This window comes from Narcine bancroftii, chromosome 4 (genome assembly GCF_036971445.1).
Source record: "Narcine bancroftii isolate sNarBan1 chromosome 4, sNarBan1.hap1, whole genome shotgun sequence".
NCBI classification, from domain to species: Eukaryota; Metazoa; Chordata; class Chondrichthyes; order Torpediniformes; family Narcinidae; genus Narcine; species Narcine bancroftii.
Window position 1 is genome coordinate 193020219 of NC_091472.1, and position 22608 is coordinate 193042826.

Below are 22608 nucleotides of genomic sequence, written 5' to 3' on the forward strand. Positions count from 1 at the left end.
TGTTGCTTTAGATGCAGAAAAAGCCTTTGACAGGGTAGAATGGAATTATTTATTCGAAGTATTACAGAGGTTCAACCTACCAGAAAAATATATTAATTGGATTAAAGCATTATATAAGGGACCATTGGCGAAGGTGACAGTAAATGGATACGTATCGAACCAATTTAAATTAAGTAGGTCAACTAGGCAGGGATGTCCACTATCTCCCTCACTGTTCGCTTTAGCAATAGAACCATTGGCAGAACTGATAAGAACATAAAATAAAATAAAAGGGATAAAAATAAAGGAGCAGGAGTATAAAATCAGTTTATTTGCATAGTATACTTAACAGAACCAGAAATATCAATAAAAGAGCTACATAAGAGATTGAAGGAATATGGAGAAATATCGGGGTACAAGATCAACACAAATAAAAGTGAAGTGATGCCATTTGAGTAATGCAGATTATACAGAATTTTAAAAAGAATCACCATTTAAATGGCAAACACAAGCAATCCAATACCTAGGTATTAGATTAGATAATAATTTAAGACACCTATACAAATTAAATTATCAGCCATTAATGAAGAAATTCCAGGAAGACTTAGAACATTGGAAAGAATTGCCACTAACATTGATAGGGAGGGTAAATTGCATTAAAATGAATGTCTTCACAAGGATACAATACCTATTTCAATCGTTGCCAATTCCCTTAACAGAGAAATTCTTCAATGAACTAAAGAGAATAATAAGGAAATTCTTATAGAAAGGGGGGGGGGGGGGGGGAAACCGAGGATAGTGTTAGATAAATTAACAGAGTAGTACAAACAAGGTGGTTTGCAGTTACCAAACTTTAAAAATGATTAGAGAGCAGCACAATTAAGAAAAGACAAACAGTGGATAATGTCTGTAAGTTCATTAATTTAATTCATGCAGTTCAAGGAAATAAGATACCAACAGTGGCTGTTGCTTTAGATGCAGAAAAAGCCTTTGACAGACAAAGGAAAAACCAGATTGGACTAAGATAGAACTAGATAAAATAAGGGAGAAGGTACTGAAACATATACTTTATAAGTGGGATGAAAAGCTGGTGCAATATAAAAGTTCACCAATACTGCATCATTTATTCAAAATATGGAAGAAGATTCACTTAGAAAGGAAAAAAACAAACTACCAACTACCAAAATTATTATTGACGCAAAATCAACTAATCCCTTTCACAATAGACAACTTTTCCTTTAGAGAATGGGAGAGAAAATGAATTAAAAGAATAGAAATTTGTCTTTTGGGAAATAATTTATTATCATTTGAACAAATGAAGTACAAATATGGAATAACTCATGGTACAATGTTTGCATATCATCAACTGAAAGCCTACTTAAAGGATAAATTGGGAAACAGACAGAGATTACCAGAAGGAAGCAGTTTTGAATATGTGATTACAGAAACAATGATAATAAAAAGATTTATAACGAAACTGTACATCAAGCTGCAAGAGAAGGAAAATGATGAAATAAGCTATAAACCCAAACAAAAGTGGGAAAAGGATTTAAACATAAAGATAAAAAAATGAAACATGAGAAAAGTTATGTTCTAGAACTATGAAGAATACAATAAACACAAGATTACACATGATACAGTATAATTGGTTACACAGGTTATATATCACGCCCCAAAAGTTTTTAAAAAATGGGATCCAACATTATCAGATAGATGTTTTCGCTGTAAGAAGGAAACGGGAACAATAGTACATGTGAGAAAGTGAAAAAGTTTTGGGAAGATCTAAATCAGGTAATAAATAAAATCACAAAAAGCAACATACCAAAAAATCCAGAGATCTTCTAAGTAATATAAAAAGTAAAGAATTAGGCCTCAAACTGGATGAAGCGCAAAAAAGATTTATTATGATAGCCTTAGCTGTAGCAAAAAAATGTATAATGTCAACTTGGAAATCAGAAGAGAGCCTGAGAGTACAGCAATGGTACATAGAAATGAATAAATGTATTCCATTGGAAAAAATAACATATAATTTAAAAAATAAAGTCACATTATTTGAACAAATTTGGGAACCGTACATGGAACACAACAGAGAGGGCTTGCCTCGGACCTCCACCCCCTAAAATGATAGACTGAGAAGAAGACGAAATGAACTGACCCAGTGTGTAAAAGCAGATAACACAATTTTCTTGTTTATTTTTATTGTGTGATGGCATTGTTTAATGGGTTTAACGTACATGTTGAACGTTAAATGGGTTTGGAGTGGGGTGGGAAGGAGGGAGGGAAGGTAGGGGGGAAAAAGGGGAGAAAATGACACTGTATATTTAAGAGGGAAATGTTTGTATGTATTTTGATTGATATGGTTGTTCACAGTGTGAAAAATAAAAACATTTTTTAAAAAAAACATGAAATTCAACAAAATCATTTTAACAAATGATGTAGTCCAAGTGTAAACAAGTTAAAGTCTGTATTCTTTGGGCTGAAGTCAAGGCCATAAGCATGAACAATTTTCCTTCCCACCCACATACCAATTAGTAAGCACTCCGTTACTAATCAGAGCACCGAAGGTATAGGGAATACTTAAGGTGGTATGTGAGTGAGAAGGGAAGATTGAGAATCACTGCTCTAGACACAATTGTTACTGAAATATTTTGCTTGAGAAAAATTGTCATTGGCTCATTTCCTTTGAAGTTATGAAACCGTGCACATAACAAGTCAATGAGGTACAATTAAAACAGTGGTTTTCAACCTTTTTCTTCCCACTCACATTAAGCAATCCCTTACTAATCACAGAGCACCTATGGCATAGGGATTTCTTAAAGTGGTATGTGAGTGGAAAGAAAAAGGTCGAGAACCACTGTGATAGATAAATATTCACAGTTGCAGTTTTTCCAAGAAAAATAAAGTCTCAATAATGCAAAAAGATCTTTTGGTGATTCAAGTTCATTTATCATCCGATTGTACAAGTACAACCCGACGAAACGGCGTTCTCTTGTCCTCATTGCAAAACTATGCAGACACGCAACCAGACATAGCAAACACATACAGGCAAACAATACATATGCAGGACAAATACACATATAAATACAAATAAATAAATATTGTTTAATAAACAGAGGACTTGGATGGTCAGTGTGATCAGTTCATCATTCGTTCAGCATTCTCCCTGTTCCTCAGCCTGGTGGTGCTGGCTCTGATTCTCCTGAATCTTTCCCAATGGGTGCAGCTGAAAGATGCTGTGAGCAGGGTGGAAGGGGTCCTCGATGATTTGCGCAATTTTGCGTCCCAGGGTAATTGAGGATTTTGGGAAGAATGGGGAGGTTCAAGAGCCTCACCGCTGTTGGATAAAGATTGTTCATGAAGCTGGACCTTCTGCTTGGAGGTTGCAGCAGGAAGAAGTTGTGACAGGGTGACAGGGGTCCTTTATGATGTTGAAGCAGTCCCTTGTAGCGATGTCTGCAATGGGTGACTGGTGGGGTTCATTTGACTTGCCTTCTACATTCCTGTGCACTCAAGTTTTAGAGTTCACACGGTGGACGTGCTACTTGACCTATATAATCTAATTTTCGCCTTCAACCAACTCTCTGAAATCATTGGATTCAAATCCCAGCTGAGGAATTTTAAATTCCTGATCATTTAGTTAGACAGCATGGTTAGTGTGGCGGTTCGTGAAACACTTTTGCAGCGCCAGTGACCCAGGTTCAAATCCGGTGCGGTCTGTACCTTCTCCCCATGTCTGCTTGCATTCCCTCTGGGTGCTCTGGTTTAAAAATGTAAAGGGGTGTAGGTCAATTGGGAGTAATTGAGCAGCATGGGCTAGTGGGCCGAAAGGGTCTGTTACCATGCTGTATGTCTAAATTTAAATGTAATTTAAATCTGGGATGGGATCTCTCAATGGCATTAAAGCCCCAGGGCAGCAAATGCATTTCCTGCTGGTGACATCCACGACTCTGATAGCATTGATAAAAACAATCATCTGGAAAAAGGACACCAATGAATAAAACCTTCTTTGAGGGGGGACCTTGTAGAAGCATGTTGAAAATTTTTGATATAGATTTAACATTGAATCCTTCGCGGCCCTCTTCGGTGCAGTGGGAGGGAATGATTCTTTATCTCTGGTTCAGAGTCGCGTCATTTCTTTTCTCTCTCTTGGCGAGGCGTGTGACTTAAATGGAAGATGTTGCCTGCCCACTCATGATCAGTGGTTGTGTGACACCATGTTCTGTTTCAACAAGGAAAAGATTTGTTAATCAGTTAATAATTCAGATGTATGATTCTAGACAGTCTGGAGGTCATTTACGACTCACTATCTTACTTTATAATTTTACTCCAATGTAATTAAATTGTCCGACTCGTATCTTTTCCACGTTCCTTATTAATTTTTTCTACCTTTGTTTTTCTTTTAATACTAATCTTGTATAGCATCTGGCAATGTGGTTAGGTAAGGGGTTTGAGTTTTTTCTTCTTTCTTTTGCATTATCAGAGTGTTTTTTCTAAAAAAATGTATATACTGTCTAGAATATGAATTATGGATATGATTGATAATTTATATAGGTTAGTGTTAGTCTTATTTAGTTTGTGCAACAGTCCATATCAGCTTATTGAATTGTATCTTTTGTTTGTATAAGTTCTTTATTAAAATCAATAAAAAATATTTTAAAAAGTAAGTTGAAAGGCCTGGACAGAGTAGATGATGCAAAGTTTCCCATGGTAGAGGAGTCGAGGACAAGAGGGCACAACTTCAGGATTGAAGGGCGCCCGTTTAAAACAGAGATGGAGAGCAATTTCTTTAGCCAGTGGTTAGTGGATTCCAATGGGCCAAGCAGCCTACTCTGCTGCTATATCTTATAGTCTTAAGTATTTATACATGTACAGTCACCCCTCGCATAGCTAAGAGCTTTTTGCTTGTGTTTCTGTGTGTTTATGATGTGCATTGTGTGTGGGTATTGAACGAGCAGACATCTGGACTATCGAATGATGTTGGAAAGGGTATGGTTATGCATTTTGGTAAAAGAATAAAAGGGCAGATTATTATTTGGATGAGGAGAAAATTCAACATTCAGAGATGCAAAGGGGCTTGGGAGTCCACTTGCAGGATACCGAAAGGTTAACCTCCAGGTTGAGTTGGTGATGTAGACGTCTTTAATGGACTAAAGACTGACGCCCATGATGGCGCTGGCCAAGTTCACAACTCTCTGTTGGCTTTCCTGTCCAGTGCATTGGCACCTCCACACCAGGCAGTGATGCAACCAGTCGGAATGCTCTCCACGGTACAACTTGTAGAAGTTTACGAGAGTCTTCAGTGACATACCAACTCTCCTTAGGCATCTCACAAAGTATAGCCGCTGGCGAGCCTTCTTCATGATTACATCGACATGGAGGCCCCAGGACAGATCTTCAGAGATGTTGACACCAGGGTCGGCATCAGAACAAGTCTAATCAGGGGCATTAGGGTGACCGTGGGGCGACAACCTGACATTCAAAAATTCGCTAAGCAGGGGAACCTCCTCCAGGCGCCGTTGCTGTCACACTCCCCCCCCCCCCCCCACCATGTAACAGACAAATCACTGCTTATATCCCGTGGAGACTAGTGACACCTGTGCTGTGGGTGAAGGCCACAATAGCTCATTTGGAAGGGTGAATGTCTCCCTTGGCACCATCCAAAAATTTGAAGTTCTTTACCCTCTCCACTGCTGACCCCTCGATGAGGACTGGTTCATGCTCTCCTGAAGTCCACAATTAGCTCCTTGCTTTTGCTTACAATAAGAGCAGGGTGGTGGTTGTGACCCCACTCAACCAGCTAGTTGTATCAGGCCCTGACAATGCTTTCCAGATCCCCACCACCCTCTGTGACGCCTCTGATGTCTCCGTGAAGCATCCCTCCCCTTTATAAACTGATGTCCATGTGCCACCATGGGATAAAGGTGGTCTCTGAGTCACTGCTGCTGCCATCTAGTGTTGATAATGAGGCCCTACAAGGCACCTGCAATGTGCTGATTTTGGACTCAGTTATTCTGATAAGGGTACCACTGAGGATTAGGTGGAGAGTACTTCTTGTTCAAAATCCATGCGCAGCATACAAAATAAAAACAGAAAAAATGCAGCAAAAGAGAAGGCGTAAAGAAGAAACACAGCAGATACACAAAAAGTGCTGGGGGAACTCAGCTGGTCGCACAGCATCAGTAGGTAGTAAAAGGCAGCTGGCATTTTGGGAGTCAATGTGAGGACGTGCCCTTGTTTATCAAAGGCAACCAAACACCTTGCAGCTGAGCAAGAACGTCTGCACACGCTGTGATTGTAGTTTTAATGTGCAGAAGTGCTGGAGAACCTCAGCAGGCCCCGTAGCGTACTTTAGGTGAAGGATAAATGACCAACGTTTCGGGTCTGAGCCTTTCATCAGGTTATGAGCAAAAATCAGGCAGGTGCCCAAATAAAAAGGTGAGGGGGGAGCCACCTGCCTTTTTTTTGACCATGACAAACATGGGTTCATCAGCACTGCCGGTTCCCATCCATAGCGTAATCTTTGAGGTGGAAATTGAGAACGTTGTAGGATTATTTGAGCATTGTGGGGTATGTTGGGCATTGGTGTTTGTTGATCTGTATAAAATGCCAGAATATGTTTTTACTTCAACGACTTTTGCATTTAACTTTTCCCAGAATATTGTGTTCTCTAAACTTCAATGTGGGTATTGGCAGGAGAGTCTAGGACAAAGAGGCACAACCTCTGGATTGAAGAGCGTCCGCGTGGAAAAGAGGTATTTCTTCAGCCAGAGGGTGGTGAATCTGTGGAATTTGTTGCCACGGGCAGTTGTGGAGGCCAGGTCTTTGGGTGTATTTAAGGCAGAGATTGATAGATTCTTGGTTAGCCAGGGCATCAAAGGTTATGGGGAGAAGACCGGGCAGTGGAGGCTAAAAAGGTACTACACCTTGCCCAAGGGTGACCTGAAGGCTTTCAGACAGAAGGAGCGCCTTACGCCTCCTTTTGCTGAGCAATTGTGCAATACTGACTCCATTATCATTTTTATTACTTTTCTTTCAAAGAGTCACATTGTACAGAACAGGACCTTTGGCTCATGTTGACCAATTTGGCATTCTGGGCTAATCCAATTCCTTCCAAATCCAAGTCCATCCAAATATCTTTTGAACAGTAACATTTTACCTGGTTCTTTACTGATGGTTTCCTGTGGCAACTCATTCCAGATGTGGACCATGCTCCAAGTGAAAGTGATAAAGGAAAATCTCAGATGAACTTGGCTGAGTTCTTTCGAGGTCCAGGTCAAGTTCATTACATTGGACAACAATTTTATTTTCCTCAAGGTTTGCTTCCTGAAAAAAAAATTGGGATTATGATAAACTTCAAGCTTCAAGATGACACAAAGATAATTTCAGATCTGTTGTATCACGGAGAAACATTAAATTAAATTTTATTGAATTTAACATGTTTACTCACATAATGATGCTGACTCTTTGCATGAGTTCAACTGACCTAAAAATATTTTGACGCTTTATTTTTTTGTTTCTACTCAGCATCTGATGCTTCTCGTGTCAGTGTCCAGCATTGATGGATTCCAATTGCCGTGATACCACTTTTCCATGGTTGCAATATCCTGGTGAAACCTTTCCCCAAGTTCGTCACTGACTGCACCAAGATCAGCAGGGAAGGAGTCCTAGTGCAAATGCAGAAAATTAATGTCCAATGACATGTTCCACTCCATAGTTTTGTATGCTTGAAGTCAACTTAAAATATGACAGAAAATCACAAAAATACATTATATCTAAAAAAAATATGTGATTGGAAAATTTTACGGTAATTTCTGTGATCAGCTGCCCAAAATCTATAGAATATTCCTAAAAGTGTTCAAGAAGCACAATCTTTATTGTCCAATGTCATCATCCACTTGTAGAAATACAACCCAATGAAACAACCATTTCTGATCCTCTGTGCAAAAGCATGCAATGCACATGTAGACATAACACACACACAGACAAACTATACATATGCCGTATGTACATACATATATTGTAGTCGCACGAGGCACGCAGCGAGTGAAAGTGAGTTGAACCAACTGACTTTAACAGAACTCTCGCACACGTTTAAATCCCTGGGAACCTGATGACGTTTTTGATTTTTGGGACCTTTATGATGTTAGCCACCAGGCTGTGGGCTTGTCCTGCTCCCGGAGCTCTCCCAGTCAGATCTTCCGCGGACTTGCCCATGACTCCTTGAGTCAGTTCGCCTGTTGCATGGGCAAGCTGCCATAATATAAAAAGAAATACATAATTTAATTTTAAATGTAGACAAACAGGCCATATCTGTGCTGTCCAATTTACACACCATTAACCTCTCAAACCTCAGTACGTTTCAAAAGGTGAGAGGAAACTGGAGCCCCCAGGAAGAACACATGCAGACTCAAGGAGAATATACAAACTCTTTACAGACAGCACAAGATCTGAACCCTGATTGCTGGCTCTGTAAAGGCATTGAGCTAACTGCTACACCAACCATGAATAAGGTCCAGGGCCTGGGACGGTTCAAACTGTTCTCCCACGCCAGTCACTATTGCTGCTTCACTAACCTCTGTTACACCTTGGATTTGCAGATCACCAAGTGCTTTTGTCCAACCACTACCAGTACAGTCTGGGTGTGCTGACTCTCTGTGTGAACAACATCCGGCTAGATCACAGCGTCTTGTCTGGATTAATGTCACACGACCACCACCACCACAACCACCACCACCACCACTCGATCGGTGAGTAGTTTCATACTCTGACCTGATTTCTCTGAGGATATGATCATTCATTCTGAGGTGTGTAGCCCTTTGAGAAAACACTGCATCAAATCTAATAGCTGAGGCCCACTTCATGTGAGTTGGTTGATTTCATAATTTAGAGATTAAGTAAATAGAGCCTCTACTCCCTCTGGACTTTGTAGAGGTTTGGTATGACACCAGAAACCCTGTCAAATTTCTACAAGGTTGTGGTGGAAAGTGCGCTGACCGACTGCATCACAGTCTGGTATGGGAACACCAATACCCCTGAGCGTAAAACCCTCCAAAAGGTAGTGAACACAGCCCAGGTCATCACAGGCAAAACCCTCTCCACTATTGAGTACATCTGCAGGGAATGCTGCCGTCGGAGAGCAGCAGCAATCATCAAAGACCCTCACCACCCAGCACATGCTCTGTTCCCGCTGCTGCCATCGGGAAAGAGGTATAGGTGTCACAAGCCTCACACCACCAGGTTCAGGAACAGCTGCTTCTACTCCATCATCAGACTCCTCACCGACAAACTCAATCAGGGACTCATTTAAGGTCTCTGACGTATGCTTTTTTAAATTCTTCCTGCATTGCACAGTCAATTTGTTTACATTTGTTTTCTGTTTATAGTTCTTTATTTGTTTACATTTTTGCACAGTGTACAGTTTTTTTTGCACTACCAATTAGTGGTGGTTCTTGCAGCCCCACAGGGAAAGGAAGCTCATGGTTGTATGAGATATCATGTATGTACACTGACATTAAATCTGAGATACGGCAGGGTAACAGGTCCTTCCTGCCCACGAGCCCATGCCACCCATGTGACCAATTAACCTACTGACCCCGTAAGTCTATTGGAATGTGTGAGGTGGGACGGTTAGCGGAGCAGCTAGTGCAACGCTATTACAATGGGAGCGACTCTAGTTCGAATCTGGCGCTGTCCTTAAGGGGTTTATACGTTCTCCCAGTGTCTGCTGGGACACCTTCAAACCCATCCTTCAAAGCGTATGGTTTTGTAGGTTAATTGGTGCATCTGGGCGGCATGGGCCTGTAAGCCAAAGGGCTTGTTAAAGTGCTGTATCTCAGCCATCAAAAAAATGTTCCGGGGTGTAGGTTAATGGGGAATAACCCGTCCAAAATTACCTTGGATGACTTGGTGCAACTTGACTTTGTGCTCCAGGACCAGGCTGATGGGGTGTTCAGATGTGGGAGGTTTGGGGTGAAGATGGGTTCAGTGGCATTTCCTATCAAAGGAGAAAGAGAAAAGCTTCCACTTGCATTGCTTTATTGACCTCTGCAGCTGGGCGAAACAGCCCATAAAATATAACACCATAAGATCTCTGAGCAGTCCAGCCATTCACCCCTTCGAGTCTGCCATGCTCCCACTCAGCCCCACTGCCCAGCCTTCTCATAACCATTGTTAACCTGACTATCCAGATACCTATCAATCATGGCAAAAAAAAAGGCGAGCTGAGAATGACATTTTCCAAAAAAAAGTTTCATAAAAGTGAATTTTGATTCTGTGTCTTGGCATTGAGTTCTGTGTCTCAAACTGCTGGAACCAGATTAGGGGAGGGGTGACCTGTAACGAGAGGGACAGTTTGATGAAGTTCTAAAGAGCACTGCTGAGATTGCTCTGGGAGTAAAGTGGATAGATTTGGAAATAAAGGAATGGTGCACATTTATTGGAAGCATGCCAGATGAGGTTCACTTGGCTAATTCCTGGGATGAAAGGATTGGCTTGTGAAGAGTTGGGTGCACACTCAGAGTTTAGAATAATAAATTGTTCTCAGTGAAACAGAAGATTAGAACCAGAGAGCATTACAGCACAGAAACAGGTCATTCAGCCCTTCTAGTCTGTGCCAATCTATTTTTCTGCCTAGACCTACTGACCTGCAGCCAGTCTGTAACCCTCCATACCTCTCCCATCCATGTACCTACCCAAATTCTTCTTAAATGTAAAAACTGAGCCTGCATACACCACCTCAGCTGGCAGCTCATTCCACACTCTTACTACTCTCTATGTGAAAAAATTCACACTAATGTTCCCCCTAAACTTTTCCCCTTTCACCCTTAACCCATGTCCTCTGGTTTGTATCTCACCTACCCTGAGTGGAAAAAGCCTCTCATACTTCGACACCCGGGAATAAAGTCCTAACCTGTTTAAGATTTCCCTGTAACTGAATTCCTGAAGTCCAGGCAACATTGTAAATCTCTGCACTCTTTCAAACTTATTGATATCCTTTCTAAAGTTAGGGACCAAAACTGCACACAATACTCCAAATTTGGCCTCAATAATGTCTTATACAACTTTAATAATATAACATCCCAACTCCTATACTCAATATTTTGATTTATGAAGACCAAAAGCTCTCTTTATAACCCTATCTGCCTGTGATGCCACTTTCAGAGAATTATGTACCTGTATTCCCAGAATCCTCTGTTCTACTGCACTCCTCAGTGCCCAACCATTTACCATGTATGTCCTTCCAAAATGCAACACCTCATGCTTGTCTACATTAAACTCCATCTGCCATTTTTCAACCCATTTTTCCAGCTGATCCAGATCCCTCTACAAGCTTTGAAAACATTCCTTGGTGTCTACAACATCTCCAATCTTTGTATCATTTGCAAACTTGGTGATCCAATTTACCACATTATCATCCAGATCATTGATATAGATGTCAAACAACAAGCTCTGATCCCTGAAATACATCACTAATCACAGGCCTCCAGTCTGAGAAGCAATCATCCACCACTACTCTCTGGCTTCTTCCATCCAGCCATTATCAAATCCTATTTACGACCTCACCATTAAAATCAAGCATCTGAACCTTCCTGACTAACCTCCTATGTGGTACCTTGTCAAAGGCCTTACTAAAGTTCATATAGATTATTTCCACAGCCTTTCCTTCATCAGTTTTCCTCATAACTTCTTTGAAAAGTTCTTATCAGATTGGTTAAACCTGATCTATCATACACAAAACCATGTTGACTATTCCTATTCAGTCCTTGACTATCCATATACTTGTATATCCATTCTCTTACAACACCTTCCATTAATTGACCTTCTACTGACGTCAGGCTCACTGGTCTATAATTTCCAGAGTTACTTTTGGAGCCTTTTTTAAACAATGGAACAACATAAACTACCTTCCAATCCTCTGGCACCTCACCCATGGCTAAGGATGTTTTAAATATTTCTGCCAGGGCTCCTGTAATTTCTATGCTAGATGCTCTCAAGGTCTGAGGAAATGTCTTGACAGCCCATGGGGATTTATCCATCCTTATTTGCTCTAAGACAGCAAACACCACCTCCTCTTTAATCTGCATAGATTCCATGACCTCACTGCTTGTTTTCCTTACTTCTCACGACTCTGTGCCCTTTTCCTGAGTGAACACTGATGCAAAAAAAAATGCATTTAAGATCTCCTCTATCTCTTTTGGCTCCATACAAAGCTGACCACTTTGATCTTCAAGGGTACCAATTTTTTCCATTACTATCCTTTTTCTCTTAGTATATCTTTCAAAACCCTTAGAATTTTCCTTCACATTGTCTGCCAAAGCAACCTCATGTCTTCTTTTAGCCGCCTTGATTTCTCTCTTGAGGTTTTTCTTGCATTTTTTAATACTAATTTTCTCAATATTCCTTACACGTGTAAGGTGTAATGTTCCTTACAACCTCTCTCCTCTTCCGAACCATATCCCTAATATCCCTCGAAAACAAAGGTTCCCTATACCTTTATTCTTAACAGGAACATATAGGAACTCTCAAACTTTCATCTTTGAAGGTTCTCCACTTACCTTGCACATCCTTGCCAGAAAACAATTTATCCCAACCCACGCATTCTAGAACCTTTCTCATTTCCTCAAAATTGGCCTTTCTCCAATTTAGAATCTCAACCCAAGGCCCAGACCTAACCTTCTCCATAATTAACTTGAAACTATTGGCATTAAGATCACTGGACCCAAAATTTTGCCCTCCACATACATCTGTCACCTGTTCTATCTTGTTCTCTGAGAAGAGACCCAGTATTGTACTCTTTCTGGTTGTAGGACTATACATTGATTTAGTAAACTTTGCTGAACACATTTGACAAACTCCAAGCCACCCAGCCTTTTTACAATATGGGAGGTGATGGGTAATGATGGGTAAAGACAGAGTAAATACAAGCAGGATTTTTCCACCGAGGTAGGTGAGATACAAACCAGAGGGCACATGTTACGGGTGAAAGGGGTAAAATTTAGGGGGGAACATTAGGGAGATTTTCTTCATACAGTGGTGCCAGCTGAAGTGCTGAATGCAGGCTCAATTTTAACATTTACGAAAAATGAAGACCTACGTGGATGGAAGGGGTATGGAGGGATATGGACTGGGTGGAGGTCAGTGGGACTGGGCTGAAGGGCCTGTTTTCTATGCAGTAACATTCTATGTTGAGGGTGTTTCCATTACTTTGAGGTATTTTGAACTCTGACAGTGTGGGGGAGGGTGGGGGCCCAGAGGATTGTGTCTCTTTGGAATTCTCTGCACCGGAGAGTGGTGGAGTTGTGGAATTTCTCCAAGGTGGAGGCAGACAATGAGGGTGTGATGGTGTTAAGGAGTGACAAGTTGGAGGAGTCATGTGATGGAGTAGTGGCCGGTCAGGGAATTCCAGCCCTCTCCGGAAAAGTTAAAAAAAAACGCACAAAACACAAAGGTACAAGAGTAAAAATTAAAACAAAGTAAAAATAAAGGTGAGAAGAAAATGGCAGCGAAGAAAGAAAAGTCGAAAACAATGGGAAGAAGAGAAGATGAAAGAACGTTGGAAGAAGAAGGTGAAGGCCTTACCTGTCCGAGGAGGCCCGCCACGGAGAGAGAAGCCGCTCCCTCAGGTCAGTGGAAGTCCCGGGCTCGGGACTACAAAAATGGCTCGCAGAGCCGAGTAAAAGTGCACGATGTGCATGAAAAAAAACACACTGACGGGAGGGGGGAACAGCTGCGGAGTCGATCTCCACAGCTGAGAGAGACACCTGCAGCACAGCAGCAGGTGCAGAACACAGACAATAACGACAACAAGAAAGAAGAGGGTAAAAAGAAAACAAGGAAACAACAGATGGTCAACCCAGAGGAAGAAGAAGAAGAAGAAGAACAGAAAGAAGTGGAAGAAGAAGAGAAAAGCAAGACAATGGATGTATCTTTTTTTAAAGAATATATGGAATCAGTGAAAGAATGGCAATTACAAGAATTTGATGAGATAAAAAGAAGAATTAAGAATGCAGAAGAAAAAAATGAATAAAATAGAAATGGTCATGTCAGAGATAGGAAAAAGAGTGGATAATGTGGAAGTACGAGAAATAATCGTAGAAATGGAAGTAGAGGACTTAAAAGAGAAATTAGAAGAATCTAATAAAAAGGTTAAAGAGGCACATGAGCTGTTAGCTCAGAAGATAGATATAATGGAAAACTATAATAGAAGAAATAATATAAAGATAGTGGGCCTTAAGGAAGATGAAAAAGGCAAGAATATGAGAGAATTTATAAAAGATTGGATCCCCAGGGTCCTAGGAAGACCAGAATTACAGGAAGAAATGGAAATAGAGAGGGCACATAGAACATTAGCCCTGAAACCACAACCGCAGCAAAAACCAAGATCCATTTTAGTAAAATTCTTAAGATATACAACAAGAGAAAATATATTGGAGAAAGCAATGAAGAAAATAAGAGAAGACAAAAAGCCACTGGAATACAAAGGTCAAAAAAATTTTTTCTATCCAGACATAAATTTTGAACTCCTGAAGAAGAGGAAGGAGTTCAATACAGCAAAAACGATCTTATGGAAAAAATGATATAAATTAATGTTAAAGTACCCAGCGGTACTTAAAATAGTTATTCCAGGGCAACAAAACAGACTATTCTCGGATCCAGAGGAAGCAAGGAAATTTGCAGAACTACAAAACAAGCAGAGAGATGAAGACATGTAATGAGAGTAAAAATGACCACGAACTATATGTATGTGTGTAAAGGGGTATATGTGTGTATATATATATAGTGTGTATACATGAATGTATCCGTATTTAGAGGAAAATATATAGAGTATAGATAAGAATTAATAAGGGAATGAAAGGGAATAGAGGGAATAAGGAGGGAATTAAAAGAGTGGCCTTTGTTATATATGAAAATTTAAATCTTTTCCGGGGGGGGGCTGGGTGGGGAGGAGTTACGATCACTGCAAAATCAGTTGACGTTTGCGAGTGAATTCGCAAATCCAAATGGAGAGGGGAGATGTGGTTGCACGACAAGGGATAAAGGGCAACTCAGGAGGGGGAGGGGAGAATGGGGTTAAAGAAGTTTTAAATAGGAGAATAAGGAAAATGTTTGATGTTTTAGAAATGTTGTCTTATAATGTGTTCAAAACAAGAAAGCAGAAATGGATAAGAAGGAAAGGTGATGATGGAGAAACGGAAAGGGAAGATAAACAAAGTATGAAATGGCTACGTTGAACTATATGACTTTAAATATTAACAGAATACATAACCAAATCAAAAGGAAGAAACTGCTAAATTTACTGAAAAAAGAAAAAATTGATATAGCATTTGTGCAAGAAACACATTTAACTGAATTGGAGCACAAGAAATTAAAGAGAGATTGGGTAGGACATGTAACAGCAGCGTCGTATAATTCAAAAGCAAGAGGAGTAGCTATATTAATCAGTAAAAATGTACCAATTAAAATAGAAGAGGAAATAATAGATCCAGCAGGGAGGTATGTAATGATAAAATGTCAGATATATTCGGAGTTTTGGAATCTACTCAATGTATATTCACCTAACGAAGAAGATCAAAAGTTTATGCAAGATATATTTTTGAAGATAGCAGATACGCAAGGGAACATATTAATAGGAGGGGATTTCAACCTTAATTTGGATTCAAATATGGATAAAACTGGTAAAAAATTTAACAGAAAGAACAAAATAACCAAATTTATAATTAAATCGATGCAAGAAATGCAACTTTTGGATATATGGAGGAAACAACACCCAAAGGAAAAGGAATATTCATATTATTCAGGTAGACATAAAACATACTCAAGAATAGACCTATTTCTGTTATCAGCTCGTATGCAAGATAGAGTAAGGAAAACAGAATATAAAGCTAGAATATTATCGGACCATTCAACCTTGATTTTGACAATAGAGTTAGAGGACATCCCTCCAAGAATGTATAGATGGAGATTAAACTCCATGCTACTTAAAAGGCAGGATTTTAGAGAATTCATTGAAAGACAAATTAAAATGTATTTTGAAATAAATACGGAATCAGTGAAAGATAAGTTTATACTATGGGATGCAATGAAAGCGTTCATTAGAGGGCAAATAATAAGTTATGTAACCAAGATGAAGAAGGACTATAATCAGGAAACAGAGCAGTTGGAAAGGGAAATAGTAAATATAGAAAAGGAATTAGCAATGAAGGAAGATACAACTAAAAGAAGAGAATTGGCAGATTTAAAAAATAAAATATGAAACACTACAAACATATAAGGTGGAGAAGAACATAATGAAGACAAAACAGAAATATTATGAACTGGGGGAAAAAACGCACAAAATTCTAGTGTGGCAGCTTAAGACAGAATAAGCTAAGAAAATGGTATTGGCATCAAGGAAAAAAGACAAACAAATCACATATAATCCAACGGAGATCAATGAAAACTTTAGAGAATTCTATGAACAATTATACCAAACTGAAACGAAGGGAAAGAAAGCAAAATAGACGATTTTTTAACTAAAATTGAACTACCAAAATTACAAATAGAGGAACAAAATAAATTAACAGAACCATTTGAAATAGTAGAAATACAAGAGATAATAAAAAAACTACGAAATAATAAAACACCAGGAGAGGATGGATTCCCAATAGAATTCTATAAAACATTTAAAGATTTATTAATTCCTCCCCTCCTGGAAGTAATCAACCAGATTGACAAAACACAAAGCTTACCAGATTCATGTAAAACAGCAATAATTACAGTAATACCAAAGCAAGGGAAAGATCCACTCCCACCAGCGTCATATAGACCAATATCATTACTTAACACAGATTATAAGATAATAGCTAAACTATTAGCAAACAGATTAGCAGATTATGTACCTAAAATGGTAAATCTAGACCAAACTGGATTTATTAAAAAAAGACGGACAACAGACAATATTTGTAAATTTATTAACTTAATTCATGCAGTAGAAGGGAGTAAAGCGCCAACAGTAGCAGTTGCTTTAGACGCAGAGAAGGCCTTTGACAGAGTAGAATGGAATTATTTATTCAAAGTATTGCAAAAATTCAGTTTACCGGAGAAGTATATTAATTGGATTAAAGCATTATATAAGGGGCCATTGGCGAAAGTGACAGTAAATGGATATATATCAAAGCAATTTAATTTAAGCAGATCAACAAGGCAGGGATGCCCACTATCACCCTTATTGCTATTGAACCACTAGCAGAATTGATAAGAACAGAAAATAATATAAAAGGGATAAAAATAAAAGACAAGGAATATAAAATCAGTTTATTTGCAGATGATGTTATAGTATACTTAACAGAACCAGAAGTATCAATAAAAGAATTATATAAGAAATTGAAGGAATATGGAGAAGTGTCGGGTTACAAGATTAACGTAAATAAAAGTGAAGCAATGCCAATGAATAATGCGGATTTCTCAAAATGCAAGCGATAAGATACCTAGGTATACAAATAAATAAAAATCTCAGCCATCTATATAAACTCAATTTAGAGCATTGGAAAGATTTACCACTAACACTAATAGGAAGGATAAACTGTATTAAAATGAACATTTTCCCAAGGATATTATACCTATTTCAGGCATTGCAAATACACTTGACAGAGAAATTCTTCAAGGAGTTAAAGAAAATAATAAGGAAATTTTTATGGAAAGGGGGGAAACCGAGGATAGCACTAGATAAATTAACAGAATGGTATAAACAAGGAGGCTTACAACTGCCAAACTTTAAAAATTATTATAGAGCCGCACTATTAAGATACCTATCAGATTTTTACCAAACAAGGGAAAAGCCAGATTGGACTAGATTAGAATTAGATAAAATAGGGGAAAAGATACCTGAACACATATTATATAAATGGGATGAAAAATTGGTACAACGTAGGAATTCTCCAGTATTGCATCATCTGCTCAACATTTGGAAGAAGATTCATGTAGAAAGGAATAAAACAAATTACCAACTACCAAAACTAATACTGATGCAAAATCAGCTAATCCCTTTTACAATAGATAACCTTTCCTTTAGAGAATGGGAGAAAAAAGGGATCAAAAGAATAGAAAATTGTTTTTCAGGAAATAGATTATTATCCTTTGAACAAATGAAAGATAAATATAATATAACTCAAGATACAGTGTTGGCATATTACCAATTGAGATCCTACTTGAAGGACAAATTAGGAAACAGTCTGAGGTTACCAGAGGGAAGTAACTTTGAATATGTGATTACAGATACAATGATAATCAAAAGATTTAGAACAAATATGTATATTAAACTGCAAGAAAATGAGAATGAGGAAACAAATGGTAAAACTAAACAAAAATGGGAACAAGATTTAAACAAAAAGATAAGGAAGGAAATATGGGAGAAGTTATGCTCTGGAACGATGAGAAATACAATAAATACGAGGTTACGTATGATACAATATAACTGGATACACAGGCTATACATTACACCTCAAAAGTTAAATAAATGGGACCCAACAGTATCTGACAGATGTTTTCGTTGTAAAAAGGAAATGGGAACAACAATTCATGCAATCTGGACATGTGAGAAAGTAGAAAAATTTTGGGAAGATCTAAACCAGATATTAAATAAAATTACAGAAAACAATATTCCAAAAAACCCAGAGATCTTCCTCCTAGGTAACATAAAAAACAAAGAATTTGGACTTGATTTGGATGGTGCACAAAAAAGATTTGTTAAAATAGCTCTAGCCGTAGCAAAAAAATGTATTATGTCAACCTGGAGATTGGAAGATAATTTGAGAATACAACAATGGTATATAGAAATGAATAAATGTATTCCATTAGAAAAAATAACATATAGTTTAAGAAATAATATTGAAATATTTGAACAAATATGGGAGCCATACATGAAACACAATGGAGAAAACCTACCGGGGACATTTACCACCTAAGTTAACGAAAGGAGAAGGAAATGAAAAGAATTGACTCAGTGGAATTTCTTGTTTATTTTTATTGAATGACAACATTGTTTGACTGGTTTAATGTATCTTAGATTTTGTACTTTAAATGAATGGGGGGGAGGTAGGGAGGGTGGGATGGGAGGAGGGAGAGGGGGAGAAAATGACACTGTATATATTTGAGAAAGGAAAATGTATGTATCTTGGTCAATGTGGTTTATGGTGTGAAAAGTAAAAAATTTTTTAAAAAAAAGGAGTGACAAGTCTGGACGCAGTTCAACAGCAATCACGGATCTTTATTAACACGCAGCAGAAACTACAGCAGGGGACACACATACATGAACACACAGTTCACATGCAGTGGACACAACTAAACAACCAATGTTCACAACAATCTGTGATAGTATAGAGAGGCAGTATAAACAGTACCCATCACCCCTAGATAATGGCAGAAATGACACCACAGTCGATGAGAATGAATTTCAACAATAGCTCCCACTCTTTACCGGCACACATCTCATAATGATCATTATTTCTCTAGCATCACCCATGGGTCACCACCTGGAGTGGAGCTAGGGTTCGATCCACAGGGGGCAAAGAAGAAAAGTAGCTGCTCCGAGTGCTGGTCTTTATACAGCAACTGGCTGGAGGGGCTGGCACAGGTGCACCCAAAATAGGGAAGGTGATTATGGGAGCCAGTGGGGAGGAGTGTATCTTCAAAGGAGCCAATTGCAAGGTGTACACTTACCTGTGGGTGGGCTAAGCCTTGATTGGTAGGTGAGGTGATTTCCAACCTGCCTGGTCAGATGATCCTCCAGGAAAAAGCACATGGATTATCCTTGATTTGGAGCAGTTTCCTGTCCGACCTGTTGGATAATCCTCCAGATAAAGAGGGGTGTCAGAAGGTGTGGGCCTGGAGCAGCAAAGTGTGGTGAGGCTGAGTGGATCATCCATGACACTATTGAGTGTTAGACCTAGATCAAGGGGCGGCAATCTGCTGGCCCACTCCCTGTCTCCTTTCCTCCAGCTCTCCACCTCCTTCCCTCTCCCTCCACCTATTTGGCCTATTTGTTGGTGTTGCCTCCCTCCCTGTAGGCCTGTGCTACTCACCCTGCCCCTTCCCCCCCCCCCAATCCCTCCAGGTGCCTGCCTATATTTTACTTGATGATTATATATCTTTATCATTGCTGTATAAAGTGCACTGTTTGACCTGCTGTGTTTCTCCAGCGTTGTCTTTGTACTTCAAGGGGTAAAATAGGCAGCTCCCACTCCAGTTTGATTTACTCCTCTGAATGAAGAAAGTCTGGTCCCAGCCCTCATCTAAAAGTGAAACCTCAGATTAAAGTCCAGGCCAAGTGTTTGCTGAAGCATAAAACTGATGTCTGTTTCAATGGCAGACACGTTAGCCATGGAGGTGTTGGCGCTTCAGTGTGTGGTAGGGTCGAAAGTGCCCAGCAGAAATAGCTGGATGTACAGCCAAGATCGACGAGCGAAGGCACAGAAAGCTGTGAACAAGTTGATGGAAAGGATGCGGAGGTGGCAGGCGAGCAGCGGTGAAATTGGGAACATTTACAGCACGTCACTGGCCTTGCAGGTACCAGAATATTTTTGACTTTGGCACATGCAAAAATGAGCAGTCACACAACTAGTCAGCAAAATCTATGACCCATGTGACCCCTTTCTCTGCTGGTTTTCCTGTCTCTGACGTTCGCCTAAACAAGCTCCCTTTTCCTTTTGACTATCAGCACCTTCCTGCATTATTTCTCCGTTATTCAGCTTCTATGGAATAACCCTACATGTCATCTCAATTGATGGCTTTCTCTTCACCGTCTTCCCCTCTCTTCATCATATAACCCCTGTCATTCACCCCCCTCACCATCTCTCCACTCTTCCCCCCACCGTCTCCCCACTCTTCCCCCCCGCCATCTCCCCACTCTTCCCCCCCACTGTCTCCCCACTCTCCCCCCGCCGTCTCCCCCCACTCTTACCCCCACCATTTCCCCACTCTTCCCCCCCACCCTCTCCCCCTGTCGTCCCCTCTCTCCCCCCATCATCCCCCTCTCCCCCCACGTCATCTCCCCCTTCACTGTCCCCTCTCTCCCCCCTGTCATCCCCTCTCCCCCCCATTGTCCCCTCTCTTCCCACCCCCGCCGTCCCCTCTCTCCCCCCGCCATATGGTTTCTCCCCGGTGAATGCCACAGTAGCCTCCACCCTGTACCTGCATACCCCAAACAACTGGTGTCCAACGGTTCACAACCTGGATCAGACCCCTCACAGTTGGTCTTCTAGCATCGCCTGCAGCCCATAACCTGAAGTGAAGCTCGGGGATTGTCGGGGGAGGGTGGGGGGACAAGAAAGCCGGGCCAGGTGTGCCCGCATGAACCAATTACGTGGCAGCTTTACCTGTGGGTGGATCTAATCCTTGATTGGCAGGTGAGGTGACTTCCGACTGGTTTCCTGCCAAGAGATCAGAGACCCTCCATACGACACCTCCTCCAGCACCCCCAACCCCTGTAACTCTAGCCACATGGATCCCAGCTCCTATCTCAGTGACAACAGAGATACAATCTCTCCTGAATTTTGTGCATGTTGTACTTATTCTTGGCTTTCATACACTGTTATCCGCAGGCTTTCATAGCCACAGGAGACCAGGAAAGATGGTTGAAAGGAAGAAATCATCTACTAAAGGAGGCCAAACGAGGGGCCTTCCAAAATCCAATGGCCCTGTCCCAGCTGTTGCCTGTTCTATACCAGAAAACCTACCTGGATATTCAGCAAATGGACTGTCGTGGTGAAACTGGTAAGAAGCAGTAGGTAATAGCCCCCCATTCCCCTCTTTGTTGAGGAGGACAGTGTGCTACTTGGTTGCCCAGCTCACAAACAAGGCCAGCAGATCACCACCGTATCTCCACGTACATGTAATACATTCCAAACACTTATCCTTCGGGCCATTCAAGACCACAGGCTGCCATTCACTGTCAGCTTTTCTTCTACCTCCCTATCCCCGTGTTCGCCTTTCTCCACAATAGAGAATTCCAATCATTCACCAGCCACTTAGTGAAGGAATTCCTCCACGTCTCAGTTCTCAACATCCTGGCCCTTGTGCCGAGAGCATACCCTCACCCTGAGATTCTGTTGTCAGGGAAGCCCACGTCCCCGCATCTGGGCTGTCAAGTCTTATAGGGATTGTAGACATTTTGAAGAGGGCAGCACGGTTAGTGCAGCGGGTAGTGTGACACTATTACAGCACCAGTGACCCGGGTTTGAATCCAACGCTTGTGTTACAGCCCAGCCTGTCTGTGACAGTGCGCACACCTTCGTGCAGGGTTCACTGCTGGGCAATGGAAGCTAGTGCTCTCTCTTTCTCCATTGTGGACGCTCTCAGTAAAGTATGCAAGCACAGCACAGAGCAAACAGGAATCTGTCCTACTCTGGGCAATTGCATTGATTCTCCCCAGCTGTGATATTCCAGAGCACTTTAAAGAGAGAAAGCCTTGCCTTTGCATTATGACCAAGACGAACAACACTTGGGGTGACACAGTCAACACAATGCCATTACAGTGCCAGAGATCCAGACTTGAATCCGGTGCTGTCTGTAAGAAGTTTGTACGTAGTCCCTATGTCTGCGTGGGTTTCCTCTGGGTGCTCTGGTTTCCTCCCACCTTCCAAAACATACAGGGTT

At 40.5% G+C, this 22608-nt stretch overlaps 1 protein-coding gene across 1 annotated transcript in view; it reads left to right on the forward strand.

Moving 5' to 3' along the window:
- The window catches only part of tcn2 (transcobalamin II), a 68616-nt gene that overhangs the window by 15854 nt on the left and 30154 nt on the right, over nucleotides 1–22608 (forward strand). Inside the window, exons 4-6 of the mRNA XM_069933428.1 lie at nucleotides 8577–8726; nucleotides 20324–20520; nucleotides 21555–21726. Of these exons, the coding sequence (XP_069789529.1) occupies nucleotides 8577–8726; nucleotides 20324–20520; nucleotides 21555–21726 (519 nt within the window). The remainder of the gene's footprint in view (nucleotides 1–8576; nucleotides 8727–20323; nucleotides 20521–21554; nucleotides 21727–22608) is intronic.